This window comes from Patiria miniata, unplaced genomic scaffold (genome assembly GCF_015706575.1).
Source record: "Patiria miniata isolate m_02_andy unplaced genomic scaffold, ASM1570657v1 HiC_scaffold_10, whole genome shotgun sequence".
Classification (NCBI taxonomy): Eukaryota; Metazoa; Echinodermata; class Asteroidea; order Valvatida; family Asterinidae; genus Patiria; species Patiria miniata.
Window position 1 is genome coordinate 8,830,811 of NW_024037048.1, and position 14,119 is coordinate 8,844,929.

Consider the following 14,119-nt stretch of genomic DNA (forward strand, 5'->3'; position numbering starts at 1 on the left):
GTCTCGCATGCATTGTTCATTTCAAGGAACGGACAAATATGGTGGCCGCGACAGCGAAAATCTTTCATGGGGTGCTGTGGTCCAGTGGTTGCGGTGTTCGACTCGTGTGCCGTGGTACATGGGTTCGAATCCTGACCGTGGGAACATGGTGCTTGTGCTCTTGAGCAAGACACTTTACCATTATTGCTTCGTCCTTTGGATGGGATGTAAAGCCGTAGGTCCTGTGTGCTGTGTAATGCACGTTAAAGAACCCAGTATCACTTATCGCTAAGAGAAGGGGTTTGCCCCGGTGTTTCTGGCAGTGGCTGCAATATGTGCCGCAGCACCTTGTAAGACCCTGTCCGAAACAGGCATATTGTCAGTGGCTGTGAGAACCCTTTTTCATTTTTAATTCAAAACAGATGGACAGATTCCGTGTAGAATCTTGCTTTGTGAATATGGAATTGATTGATCCATTTCACAAAATTTGCAATGTGTTGAATGCATTGTAAGTTCCTTGACAACGGCTTAAAACACGTCGCAAGTTACGACGTGTCCAGTGGTCATCGCAAAATAAGAAGAGTCCTTTTCTTAGCCAGTTCTATGCCAAAAATAATACATAAACGAGACTATAATACCGAGACAATGTGTGTAAAGTTGTAACTAGAAAATGCATTGAATAATTATGAATTAACCTGGAATATTGCAGTTGAAATTTCAAAGTAGCTATACAGTCCACTGAGAGCTTGTTTTCCTTTAATATTGCATGTCCGCCATTTTGTTTTACGTTTTAAAACTTTTCAAGAGGAGATGTGACGACTCTTTGTTGAATATCAGACAACTATTTACTGTACATAAAACAGTCACCGAGTTGTGCGATAAATACACCTGTGATGCATTGCACGTACGACGTGTTTTGTAAAATGGATCGCAGGACGTGTCGCAGCTGCGACGCATCGTAGGGATACGACGTGTCGCAGTGCTACGATGCAGCGTAAGTTGCGACGAGTTTCATGAAATCGGGTGCTGAAATTTACAAGATAAAGGTGTTTTTGATAAAATTCTGTATTCCCGTCATTATTAGCAGGATCAAGAATGCCATTTGGAAAACGAAAATATGTTCAACATCATGAACTGTCCCAGTTTTGAAAGACTCGGTTTAAAAATCTCCCCTTTGTCGCTCATTTCTCAGAGCTCATTGAAGACAGGGACATCGTAAAGGATCTGCTGGCCATAGCGTGCTTCGCTGGACACCAGGACATCACTGAGTTCTGGCTGACCAAACTGAAAGCGATGAAGAACGGGGAAGCAATCTGCAAGGACGATTTTGTTGGAACCAACGATCCGCTCATCGCTGCCTGTAGAGGTAATTCACATTGGTTTGGGATTGGCTTTTCCGAAACGACGCAAACAAGCCCGCGGTAACGGGGGTTGCTGGGGTGCTGCAACACCCACAACTTTTTGGATGGGGGTGCTAAGTCATTCCTACTCCCAAGCCCAAAAATGTGTTCCATTGGGCTTGGCGCAAACAGAAATGCTTGCTAGGAAGTTGAGAAGGGAACTATAAGCCTGCTGAACAGGAGTAACGATACCATTTAAACTACTGAATACTATATACCAACGACAAATTTTTGCTTATTTTTGCTATAAGAGGGAGACAGGCCTTATTGGGTTGATAAATTGGTGTCGCTCGTTTGTTAATAATACTCTTAGGAGAAGGAATTTAATGTTGCAAACCATCTAGATCGATTCCTCATGGTCTAAAACATACCTACACTGAAATTCGTGGAGGCAGGACAATTAGGTAAACTTAGGTTAGGTGACATTTTAGGATTGTGCACAAGTCTAAGGCAAAGTCGCCCTATTATAGCATTCAGTGAGATTATTATTACTATTAATCATTTCTGGTACTGAAACCAAGGGTTCCTCAAAAGCGCCCTAGGCACTAACTCACAATCCTGAAGAAATCTGTAGAGAGAAGACAATGAGAAGAAATTACAGTTTTAGAGGTGGGAGGAAAACTCCAGCAGAATATTCGGGGGAAAAACCCACGGAATCAGGTAGGGACTGAAAACCCAATCCACATGTTGGCCCAGGCGGGATTCGAACCCGGGTCACAGCGGTGGAAGGCGAGGAAAGTACCGCTACGCCAACCTGACTCCTGTTCGTATAACACAAAACAGATTAAGATTTCTTTTCTATACAGGGGAGCACTATGGCCTGGCCATTCATCTTCTTGAGACGCAAGTGACAGTTATCACAAGAGAGACTGCTTTAAGAACCGGTTTGAAGTTTAATCCTATTCTTCAGATGTGGTGTGAGAAGGAAACGGATGAGACACAAGAAAATGAGGTTCGTCAAACATCATCTTTTTAAGTTCTATTTGTTGCATGTCTTTAGTTTTGCTTAAGGCCTAGTCACACATGAAGTTTTAGCTCAGTGACGGCTGTAAATTCCGACAAAACAATACTCCAGGATTTCAATTTAATTCAACAGTTGGCGAGTCGTGTTTTGAATTGCACCCAAAATCAGCATCCGGGACACGTTCTCATTCAGCCGATTGCAGCTACGCGATGTTACGCACTGAACCAACGAGTAATAGCAACCGCACGCTTGTGCATCGTGTCAACGCTTGCGTGCACCCATTCACGGATTTTCAGAATTATAAAGCAAATTCTACTAGAAATGTCAAAAAACGCTTCATTTGAAACATGGCCTTTTATTGTTTTTGTCAAAATGACAGCATGCCACAAAGAATAATTTCACAGGGAGTTTATTGCCATTACTATCTTTAAACCAAGTAAGGCTTTCAAAAAAAAATTTGTCAGTTACATTTTGGATAGCTCCAATTATATAACTGACATACAGATCCTAGTCATTTGATTGGTGGAACTCACATCACATGACATTCGTTACTGCTCCCATTCACGCCGCGGCTCAAAAAGTACTATCCGCCCATGGGGAATGGGAAATACTATTCAACAGTTAGGATCAAGACGCGGTATTTGTGTGCAAATGCATGCTGGTGTGCGCGTTCAGCGTTGCGCATAGTGCGTATTGTTCCAAAGAGCCAGCGCTACAGCGTTAGGTTCAAACATTTTCGTGATGGGGTGGTTTGGAAGAGAGAAATAGATTTTCCTTCAGTTTTGTATTGAAAAAAAAAAGGTTCAAATATATCAAATGACAAGGATCTATATGTCAGTTATATAAAACAAATATTGAGTGGCTTTAAATTGTGAAATGGGAGGAATATTATCTCTCGGTAAAATCTGGACTTTTCCAGTTCACTCGGCTTTGCCTCGTGAAATGGATAAGTCCAGATTTCACCTCGCGATAATATTCCTCCCATTCCACGCTGAGCCACTCAATATTTGTATAATGATCTACTCTACTTTTAAAGACAATCTTTAAATTTTCTTTTTTAGAGATGCGATGCAAAATGGAGCGGTCGTCATCTTCATTATTTTGACGCAGCTTGGCTGACAAGGAACCCTGATCTTAAACGAACGTTAGTCAGAATCAACCTATCCCACAATGCACTCAGTTCAATCCCAGCGGTGTTGCTATGGGAACTGCCATGTTTGGAATCCTTGGATGTATCCCATAATAATCTGGCTGAGCTACCAGGCCCGGAGACGTTAGAGGTGCTGAAAGAAACAAGGTAAAAATTAAATGTTATTTTATAGACAAAATAAAGCTCTTACAAAGGCATTCCTTATAGTTCCACTGTAATTTGTGATTAGACTGGGCTAGTGAATAGACTTGTGATGGACTTGTGATGGACTTGTGATTGACATGTGATTGACATGTGATGGACTTGTGACGACTTGTGATGACTTGTGATTGACTTGTGATGACTTGCGATGGACATGTGATGGACTTGTGATGGACTTGTGATGACTTGTGATGGACTTGTGATGGACTTGTGATGGACTTGTGAAGGAGTTGTGATGGACTTGTGATGGACTTGTGATGGACTTGTGATGACTTGTGATGACTTGTGATGACTTGTGATGGACTTGTGATGGACTTGTGATGGACTTGTGAAGGAGTTGTGATGGACTTGTGATGGACTTGTGATGGACTTGTGATGGACTTGTGATGACTTGTGATGGACTTGTGATGGACTTGTGATGGACTTGTGAAGGAGTTGTGATGGACTTGTGATGGACTTGTGATGGACTTGTGATGACTTGTGATGACTTGTGATGACTTGTGTTTGATTTGTGATGGACTTGTGATGGACATGTGATGGACTTGTGATGGACTTGTGATGGACTTGTGACGGACTTGTGACGGACTTGTGATGACTTGTGATGGACTTGTGATGACTTGTGATGACTTGTGATGACTTATGATGGACTTGTGATGGACTTGTGATAACTTGTGATGACTTGTGATGACTTGTGATGGACTTGTGATTGACTTGTGATGGACTTGTGATGACTTGTGATGGACTTATGATTGACTTGTGATTGACTTGTGATGACTTGTGATGGACTTGTGATTGACTTGTGATGGACTTGTGATGACTTGTGATGGACTTATGATTGACTTGTGATTGACTTGTGATGACTTGTGATGGACTTGTAATGGACTTGTGATCCATCTACCATACTGAATTTAAACACTAACATGCCGATCATAAACCATCATAAGATTTCCACAGCACACTGAAATTAGATTTGTGTTTTTGTTTACTAGATTGACGAATCTGAAGGTTTCTCACAACATTCTGCAGTTCCCTGTCCTGGAGATTTTCATGCATCCTGTACTTGAGACCTTGGATCTGTCTCACAACAAAATCACCAGCCTAAACCACAAACGGTTCCCATCGGAATTAGTCTTACCAGGTCAGTCAAAATACTCTCAAAAAAATAATGACATCTCAACATTAAAAGAAAACATTCACAGCAGCCTCGACTCCATGGGCGCGTGCGTGTTCCTTCACTAACCCCTGGCCGTAATATACGTAAATGACGCTGATTGGCTATTCACAGCGTACTGCGCGCGCATTTCGAAGAATGCACACCGGGCGCGCCCATAATGCACTCGCGTGCTTTGCACGTCACGTCACGTCACGTACGAATACTTTTTTCTTCAAAACTGCGCGATACCTGTACAATATGGAATATGGCAGCCTTGTTTTTTGGCCCAAAAAAACCTGTATCTTCGGTTGTAAAGGGACGAAAGAGGTGCACACATTTACAACAAAAACAAATCCTTGCTAAATAACGCGACGTCGAAACCTTATGTTTGAAAGGATTGATTCTTCAAAAACACAACTTTCAACATTTTAAAGATGGCGTCGCGTGTTATACACATCGAATGCAGTCCTAATTTAAATGTGTCATATTTTGACACATTTAAATGAGACAAATTCAGGGGTTAGGATCGGGCAAGCCATGATGGGAAACAACATGGCGCAGCACGATCGTACCCATGGAAACGAGGTTGCGTTCACAGGTATTGTTTATAAAAATATTGTTGCTAAAATTAGTTTTTCTTAAATTTTTTGATATCCCAATAAAATTCTTGTTTCTAGGCATTAGTTTGAATCGGTCTCCGTATCCAGTTGTGTCTTGGAAGTGACGCTAGAAAATGTGTAAGAAATTATCGGATCCTAGGAATTCTTCCGTTCTGTCTATTACTGCTGGCTAAACTGTTCGTGTATTAGTGTGCATTCCCCTTTTTTCATATTTCATATTTGTTCATTTTTATTTGACATATCTTGTATTTCTGGTATTTGTTTTGATCATAGAGGCTTTAAGGGCCCATGAAGCAAATTTTTCTGAAGAACACAGTGAATATAAGGTTAAATGGGATACAAAGGTTCATTTTCAAGTATTGCATTCAAATATTACATTGCATGGCCCTTAATCCTAATAGCTAATTGGAAAAAATGTTGCAACCTGACGCCACTTTTTTCTTCATATATCATCTCAATGAAGGTCATTCATTGCAAAAATGATGACAAGACATCAATCTGAGACTGAGAAACATTTCCAATTTTGTTAGGAAATATTGTTAAAAAATTCTTGACTCTCCATAGACTTTGTACAAAACCGCGGAAGTGGCGTCAGGTTGCAACATTTTTTTGAGTTAATTTTTTTACAGAGATTTACTTCTGGTAACTCGTCCATATTTCATTTTTTTTTTTCAGCGGAGGATGAAAAAGTCTGGAAATGTAGCAACCTGATGTCATTGAATGTATCGAGCAATTCTATATTACGCATTCCTCAGTACATCAACGCCGCAAAGAATTTGAAGAAACTCAACGTATCTCACAATCGACTGAATAAACTTCCCGCGCCATGGGACTGCCCACTGGTAAGAATTCAAAAGTACAAAATTGGAACTTGTTTTGGATTAAAATTACAGCGTGGGCTTCGGTGCTCGTTTATTGTCCCCCCCCCCCCCAAAAAATTTGGATTCAAGATGCTCTGTGGTGCGATCTGAGGCAATTTCTGACCACTTTAACCAATTTTTTTGAGGAAAAGATGGTGGTGTACACAGTGCCTGCCTTTATTGTGACGTCACTTAACAAAATTGGGTTTGTTTTGGGGGAGGTTCCCCCCCTCCAGGATCCGCCCTTGAATCCAAGATAGATGCAATCCGTGAGCGTGTTTCTGTGGTAGTTGTCACGGATGAGCCACAAAAATGCCGTCGTCGAATGGGTGACGAACGCAACACACTCAGAAAATTTGCAACCAAGATTGTGAATGCTCTAAAAACATATACCAGAGTCTGTTTGTTAAACTTTTCAAAACTTTGCTTCGGCAGGCAACTTTTAACGCGGCGCACAACTTTATCACGGACGTCCCGGACATGCACGGATACTGGAGTCGATCTCTCACAAACCTGGACTTCAGTTACAACATGCTTCCGGAGATTCCGTGGACTATCTGTCAACTGACGGCTCTGAACTGTCTCAAGCTGACCAACAATCATATCAGTAAACTGCCTGACCCTGAATCCTGGAGCATCTACAGTCTTAGGGACTTGATTTTGTCGTGCAATCGACTTGTTTTTGTGGAGAATACAGCACCTGCTAGCCCTAAGAGGAAGAGGTTGGTCAATTTAAAGAACAAAATTTTTGTATAGTTGTTTTCCTAGTTCCGGAATCGCGAACATTATTCAGTCGGCGTTCGGCTCGACCAATCCACGAATTGAGTGAAATGGGTTTAATAGTTTACCTTGATTGAAGGGATACTACGATTTTTATTCTTTGAAATTTAAACTCTTTTAATTTTGAATACCCGACTTTTCGTAGTTCTAAGGTTTAAACCGTTCAGGATCGGGTCAAAAACTGCTTCACGCGTAAAAAATAAATCAATTTTTCAGCCAGAACCACCCCAAATCAAGCAGATTTTCTGAAAAAAGTATTATTTAATATTTCAAAATAAAGTTCAATTAAGAGAATAACAGTAAATTTTTGAAAAAGAGAACTCACGAAAATGTTAGTAGAGTACCAAAAATATACTCAAAATCACACATTCTGAGTAATGTATTGAGGAGAAAATTCATTGTGGATTTGCTGCTGTCGTTATTTTCTACAAATTATCCAAAATGTCTAAATCTCAGAATCTTGCCAAAAATGTAAAATACTGAGAAAAAGGCCTGAAAAGTTTTGAGTTTTGTAACATGAAATGAAACATGCCAGTTATTTTTCGTGAAAAAACAAACATTTTTATTTCACAATTTGTACACTTTTTACAACTTTTAGAGTTTTTGTAGTAGAAATATCAAGACTAGAAAGCACTCAGAGAGCGCAAACCTACGCCAAGGCTAAACAATTCCCCGCCATATTGTCAGTACACCCAAAAGAAATACTCGCATAAATGGTGAAGAATCCTTAAAAGAAATCCTGGATCCAGACCCAGATCCGGATCACTTCCAAAATCTAATCGATTTGTACTTGTACCAAGGACCACCCCTAAAAAGAATTGTATGCAAATCCGTCCATAAGTTTTTGAGTTATCTTGTTAACAGTCAAACCAACCAACCAACCAACAAACTAACGAAGCTGATGAAAACATAACCTCCTTGGGCAGAGGTCATTACAAATATCAATAAATCTGAAATTCGAAACAAAAAATCACCTTGTTCATTTTTTTTTTTTCATTTTTCTCCACTATGACCTTTGCCCAGTTCCAGCTCACATTTGTGAAGTTAATACGATTTTCAATGTTGCATTAAAGGGAAAATACAACATTTGCAAACGTCAAAAAATAAAACTACCAAATCATTTTGAAATACCTTGCTGGACTGTTAGTGAATGACAGTGTAAAGCATCCTGTAAAATCATGGCACCCGGTATACTGTCATTTTCAAGAAAAGTGGTATTTTTGTATCAATTTCCAACGCTGATCGGCCGATCAGCGTTGGAAACAACTAGCTTTTTTTCAAACACTGGCCCCAATTGACCATCGCACTTGTTTGCAATCGATTACACACCTCTGAACGGGTACGAGCCAGCTAGACTGGTTCCCTGACATTACAATTCCCCAATGTATGTAAACTGCTCTGTTTCTTCTTATATGGAGTCAGGGAACCAGACTACAGGAAAAGGATCGTTTTTCCTTGGTTTTTATAGCATTTTCGAACCCAAAACCTCAAAAAAGTCAGTGTAACTATATTTGCTATATATTTCCAACCCCCCAATTCCATCCATTTCTGAAAATTACAGCAAAAGCAAATTATGTATATTCCCTTTAAGTGTATACTAACATGACTAATCCTTCAGATTATTTGTTACTTTACATTTGACGTCCTTACAGTTCCAACCTGTCTGCCAAGTTGAACTTCAAACGAGACAGCGGCGTGTCCTCGACGACGTTCTACTCCGATTCCTCTAGTGCCGGTAGCGACTCAGCAACTACCATTGTCTTCCCAGAATGCTTCAGTGATTGTCTGATGACCCTTGACCTCAAGAATAATCGTCTACGGGATGTCCCTCCGAGCCTCTCCAATCTGAGTTACCTTCAGAAACTAGACCTCAGCGGGTGAGTGAATAAACTCAAAAAATTACGATTTCTAAACGAAAAAATGTGATGAATGTACCGAATTACAAAAAAATGTTTTTAAAAAATGTATGGCTCACTCCTTTTCATAAAATAACAGGGATAAGGCCAAAAAAAAAAGTCTCCGGTTTCTGGTATGGAGCTTGCCCAAAAAGTGGTGCGGCGACGCGGCTTTTTTTTTTTTTTTCCCCGTCTTTTTTGCTTCAAATGTCGGCTGATGACTGCAAATGGTGCCCGACTAAACTTCGTGCAAATATATGGGAGTCCAGAGAGGCCACATAAAGCTTATTCTCGACCATAACCCCATCTCAAAACACGTTAAAATTGTGTAGCAGCAGGATTCCAGTCAAACCAGTGAGTTTGGCAGTTTTGAGACATCACCTTTTATTAAAAAAAAACTTTTTCATTTTGCCGACACGCATGGCCACGGCGACGCACGCGCATACCAGAAACCGGAGACTTTTTTTTTTTTGGCCTAATATACATGTTATTGATTAGTATTTTGAAAATTTCACGTAATTTGCATACTCTATTCCCAAGTTATGTCTATTTTAATAATAAGATCACAAACTTCAGCTGTCCACCACTGATCATTTACTGTTCTAACGAACTGATGAATAACCATTAAATACCATGAAACATGGACGTTTTCCCACCTCCATGAATGAACAAAAACTTGCAAAGGAAAACAGACAAAAATCGCCATCAATATCTCAGAATAAAAAGAGTGGACTTGTTCCTCATATTCAAAACAAAATCTGACAGTAAAATGATTGAAATCTCATTTGTATTTGAATGCCTGTGTGTAATCTGTAATTCTCACTCTGCTCAATAGCTTCCAATGGCATTCCATGGACAGCTATAAAAATAGGTTCTTTTAGTAAAATATGAATAACTACTGATAGCATCGATCAATTTCAGTAATTCTTTTTACAAATGAGTTGAATAACACGCTCTTTTAAGACATACTTCATTTATGTGTCAAAGTTGACTGCTTTTTCAGAAAAAAAAATCATTGTTCCGGGTCACTTTCTTTTTGACTTGCCCCGCATTACGTTGCAGTGATATGACTTGTATTCTCTAAACGCCATGAAAAACACTTTTCGGGTTCTTTCTGTGTGTCTCGCAGTAATACAGGTATTGAGAAGCTTCCTGACACTATGGCCAAGTTGAAGAATTTGTACTCCCTAAACCTCAGCGGGCTGAAGATTAAGGAGCCTGCTAGCGTTGTGTCCATCATGCAGGAGAAAGAACATAAGACAAGGAAAATCCTGGAGAAACTCAACGAGCGCTTCTTGAAGTGCAGTCCCTACAGAGGGATGAAACTCATGCTGGTCGGACCAGAGGTAGGCAAGGTTGAAACGAGGAAAATCTTGGCCAATTGAAGCGAAGATCTTGCGGGTAATTCTGCAGGTTGTGGTTGGAGCCCAGCCTGGGGTTGTGGTTTGTGTGTTCTTGGGCAAGACACTTTACACTAATTGCCCTTGATACGAAGAAAATCTTGGCCATTTGAACGTAAGATCTGGTGGGTAATTCTGCAGGTTGTGGTTCGAGTCCAGCCTGGGGTTTTGGTCCGTGTGTCCTTGGGCTAGACACTTTACACTAATTGCCCTTGATATGAAGAAAATCTCGGCCAATCGAACCTCAGGTCTGCTCAATAATTCTGCAGGTTGTGGGTTCGAGTCCAGCCTGGGGTTGTGGTCGGTCTGTCCTTGGGCAGGCCACTTTACACTAATTGCCCTTGATACGAAGAAAATGTTGGCCAATAAGTCTCTCTCAAATGACGTCAGTTTTGACAGACCAGTAACGTGCATCGGCATTTTGAGCGTCAACAGCATCGGCTGCGTCGTATGTCGAACACATTTCGAACAACAAGCGCTCGTGTTTAGAACATTTTCAACACTGCGCAATGCCTGCTTGTAGTCTGTGTGTCCTTGGGCAAGCCACTTTTCACTAATTGTCCTTCTCCGGCCCAGGAGTAAACGGGTACCTGTGAAAGCAGATGTAGTTCTGTGTTTGATGTAGCTGGTCGTGCTAAGGCAGCTTCAAGATGTATATCCCAGGGAGCTGAGATGGTCTTTGGGATGTTCCCAGTGGCACGATGAGCGGGGGTAATAATAATGCACAACACATTAAATTTTTATTTCATGAATGGATGTATCATATCCTTCCTCTTGATAACTTTCTCATGTCCTTAGAAATGCGGCAAGACGTCCGTGTTGTCGTGCTTGACTAAGAGAGAACCCGATGATGACCTTGGCGTCAATATTTGCTCCTGGACTCTTCAGGACCCTGCTCGTCTTGTTGTCAAGCCGTCATTGAAGAAGAAGCTGTTTCATCCCAAGCCTGACCAGGTAGGAACATTCGATTTGGAATGGAATTTGGTGACAACATTCGCTTAAACTCTGCTCCGAAAATCTGAGAGTAACACCTGTTTGCGATTGGCATTTAAGAATCGCGTTGAACTAAATTATTCGAAAGATTAATAAATTACCATCGATTTAGACACACTTTTTTATTATTTCAATTTTCTTTTCCGAACGAGTGTTAAAGGAATATAATGTTCTGAAACGAATAAATTTGCTTGTTTGCATTTGCAGGCCTTTGTACAGTTTTAAAAAGTGGTGTTTAACATTGCGCTATTGGTGCGCTCCAGTTCAGAACGTTGGAGTGAAATGCTATAACTATTCTTAGGCAGTGATGTTGACCAACTAATATCTTAATTTAGGTTATTTGCAGGTCGTAATTCACGCGTTGTGATCCTAGCTACGTGATGATCGTGGCCGGTCCGTGCTGTGGTGTTGAGAATATTATTCATAAACTGCAGTCGCAAAAGCCCATGTGCACGCACGGTTCCGCCTAGCTTCAGAACTGAATTAGGAGTGTCCTGCTCTTAATTCAAAAGTTGAAATTAATTAATTGATAACTTATCGTGGGCCGATTTTTTATTCATTCGATGTCTCATTGCAAAGCTCATAACTAATGTAATGCTAGAAAATTGTCAATTCAATTTGTAAATCTATACTTCGGGATGCCACACCCAAAAAGCACGTTAGTATATCTTTAAAGGGTAAAATACAACATTTGCAAACATCAAAAAATAAAACTACCAAATCATTTTGAAATACCTCGCTGGACTGTTAGTGAATGACAGTGTAAAGCATCCTGTAAAATCATGGCACCAGGTATACTGTCATTTTCAAGAAAAGTGGTATTTTTGTATCAATTTCCAACGCTGGTCGGCCGACCAGCGTTGGAAAAAAATGGCTTTTTTTTTAAATACTGGCCCCAATTGACCATCGCACTTGTTTGCAATCGATTACACACCTATGAACGGGTACAAGCCAGCTAGACTGGTTCCCTGACCTTACAATTCCCCAATGTATGTAAACTGCTCTGTTTCTTCTTATATGGAGTCAGGGAACCAGACTACAGGAAAAGGATTGTTTTTCTTGGTTTTTATAGCATTTTCGAACCCAAAACCTCAAAAAAGTCAGTGTAACTATATTTGCTATATATTTCCAACCCCCCAATTCCATCCATTTCTGAAAATTACAGCAAAAGCAAATGATGTATATTCCCTTTAAGTGACTTAAAAATTTAGGAGCAACTTTACAAGGAAGATCAACCATTGCATTGTTTCAAACAATTCTAGTGTACAATCAATGCAAAAATTATTACGTAAAGTTCGCGTGTCTGAAAGCAAGTTATACTTGGTTTATTAAGCTTGAGTTGTTCTGAATATGCTTTAAACTTGAACCACCCTTAAACATCATTTTTGTTGTTGATTGCCATGACAACAGAGTACGTCTGGTCAGAATGACGTCCACTTCTCAGCCTGGGATCTGAAGGGCGGTGAAATGAACAGCATCATCCATCAGAGTTTCTTCACAGCGAGGGCGCTCTACCTCTTAGTCTGGGATCTCCGGGATCGTCTGGACGGAGTCGAGAAACTGAGACCGTGGCTGCTGAACATTCAGGTAGGCACTGTCTGATGGTTCAAGTTGGTGGGTTCGAATCCCACTAGAGTCAGCTTGCGAAGTTTTCATGCAAGCTTGTGGATGGCGCTGAGTTTAAAGTGCGTAAGTAATTATGTCGGTGTAGGCTAAAAACCCAACATTGCATTTAAAGCTATAGTCCATCATTTGTAATTTGTGCATTTTGTTTGTTTGAAGCAACAAAAGCGCTCAAAATCTAACGAAGGGTACTGAACAACTAACCTGATGAAGTTTCAGCTAAGCTTCAACTGTATATTCCAAGAAAAAACAGCATTCTAGGATCTCAATTTCAAATCAAAAGTTGCTGAATCATGTTTTGAATTGGGCCTGAATTCAGCGTCCGAGACACGTTCTCACTGAGCCGATTGCAGCTACGTGATGTCGCGCACTGATCCGACGAATTATAGCAACCGTGCATGCGTGTGCATCGTGCCAATGCTTGCGTGCGCTTCACCACAAAGTAACACGAGCTTCTAATTTGAATTTCCTATGGTGCGTCTTAAGAAGCACCTTTGGAAAGGCCTTCTTTCGTTGATTTCTTCAAAATGACAGCTTGCCAGAAAGAATAATTTCACAGGGAGTTTAGTCCCTTTACTATCCTTCAACCAAGTATGAATTTCAACAATAATTATGTCAGTTACTTTTTGGATAGCTGCAAATGATGGACTCTAGCTTTAAAGGTAATATACAACATTTGCAAACATCAAAAAACGAAACTCCCAAATTATTATGAAATACTTTACTTGACTGTAGGTGAATGACAGTCTCAGACATCCTGTGAAATCATGGCACCTGGTGTGCTGTCGTTTTCAAGAAAAGTGAAATTTTGTTTGAATTTCCAACGATGGTCAGCCGACCATCGTTGGAAATAAACTTGTATTTTTCAAATACAGCCCGCAATTTACCCAATTTAGTTAGTCCACATTTTGTTTGAAATGGGTTACACATCCGTGAATGGATGCAAGCCAGCTAGTCTGGTTCCCTGACCTGACAATTCCCACACTTCTATAACTTGCTCCGTTTTGTCTGAAGTAGGGTCTGGGAACCAGACTACAAGAACAGCATTTTTTTTCTTGGTTTTTTTCCAGCATCTATGAACACTAAACTTTAAACAAGTCA

General features: G+C 40.4%; 1 protein-coding gene across 1 annotated transcript in view; it reads left to right on the forward strand.

Annotated features, from left to right (window-relative positions):
- The window catches only part of LOC119737081 (leucine-rich repeat serine/threonine-protein kinase 1-like), a 41,978-nt gene that overhangs the window by 12,166 nt on the left and 15,693 nt on the right, over positions 1-14,119 (forward strand). The window contains exons 5-14 of the mRNA XM_038211175.1: positions 1,172-1,345; positions 2,186-2,331; positions 3,405-3,640; positions 4,684-4,832; positions 6,143-6,309; positions 6,763-7,049; positions 8,760-8,984; positions 10,132-10,348; positions 11,201-11,356; positions 12,806-12,982. Of these exons, the coding sequence (XP_038067103.1) occupies positions 1,172-1,345; positions 2,186-2,331; positions 3,405-3,640; positions 4,684-4,832; positions 6,143-6,309; positions 6,763-7,049; positions 8,760-8,984; positions 10,132-10,348; positions 11,201-11,356; positions 12,806-12,982 (1,934 nt within the window). The remainder of the gene's footprint in view (positions 1-1,171; positions 1,346-2,185; positions 2,332-3,404; positions 3,641-4,683; positions 4,833-6,142; positions 6,310-6,762; positions 7,050-8,759; positions 8,985-10,131; positions 10,349-11,200; positions 11,357-12,805; positions 12,983-14,119) is intronic.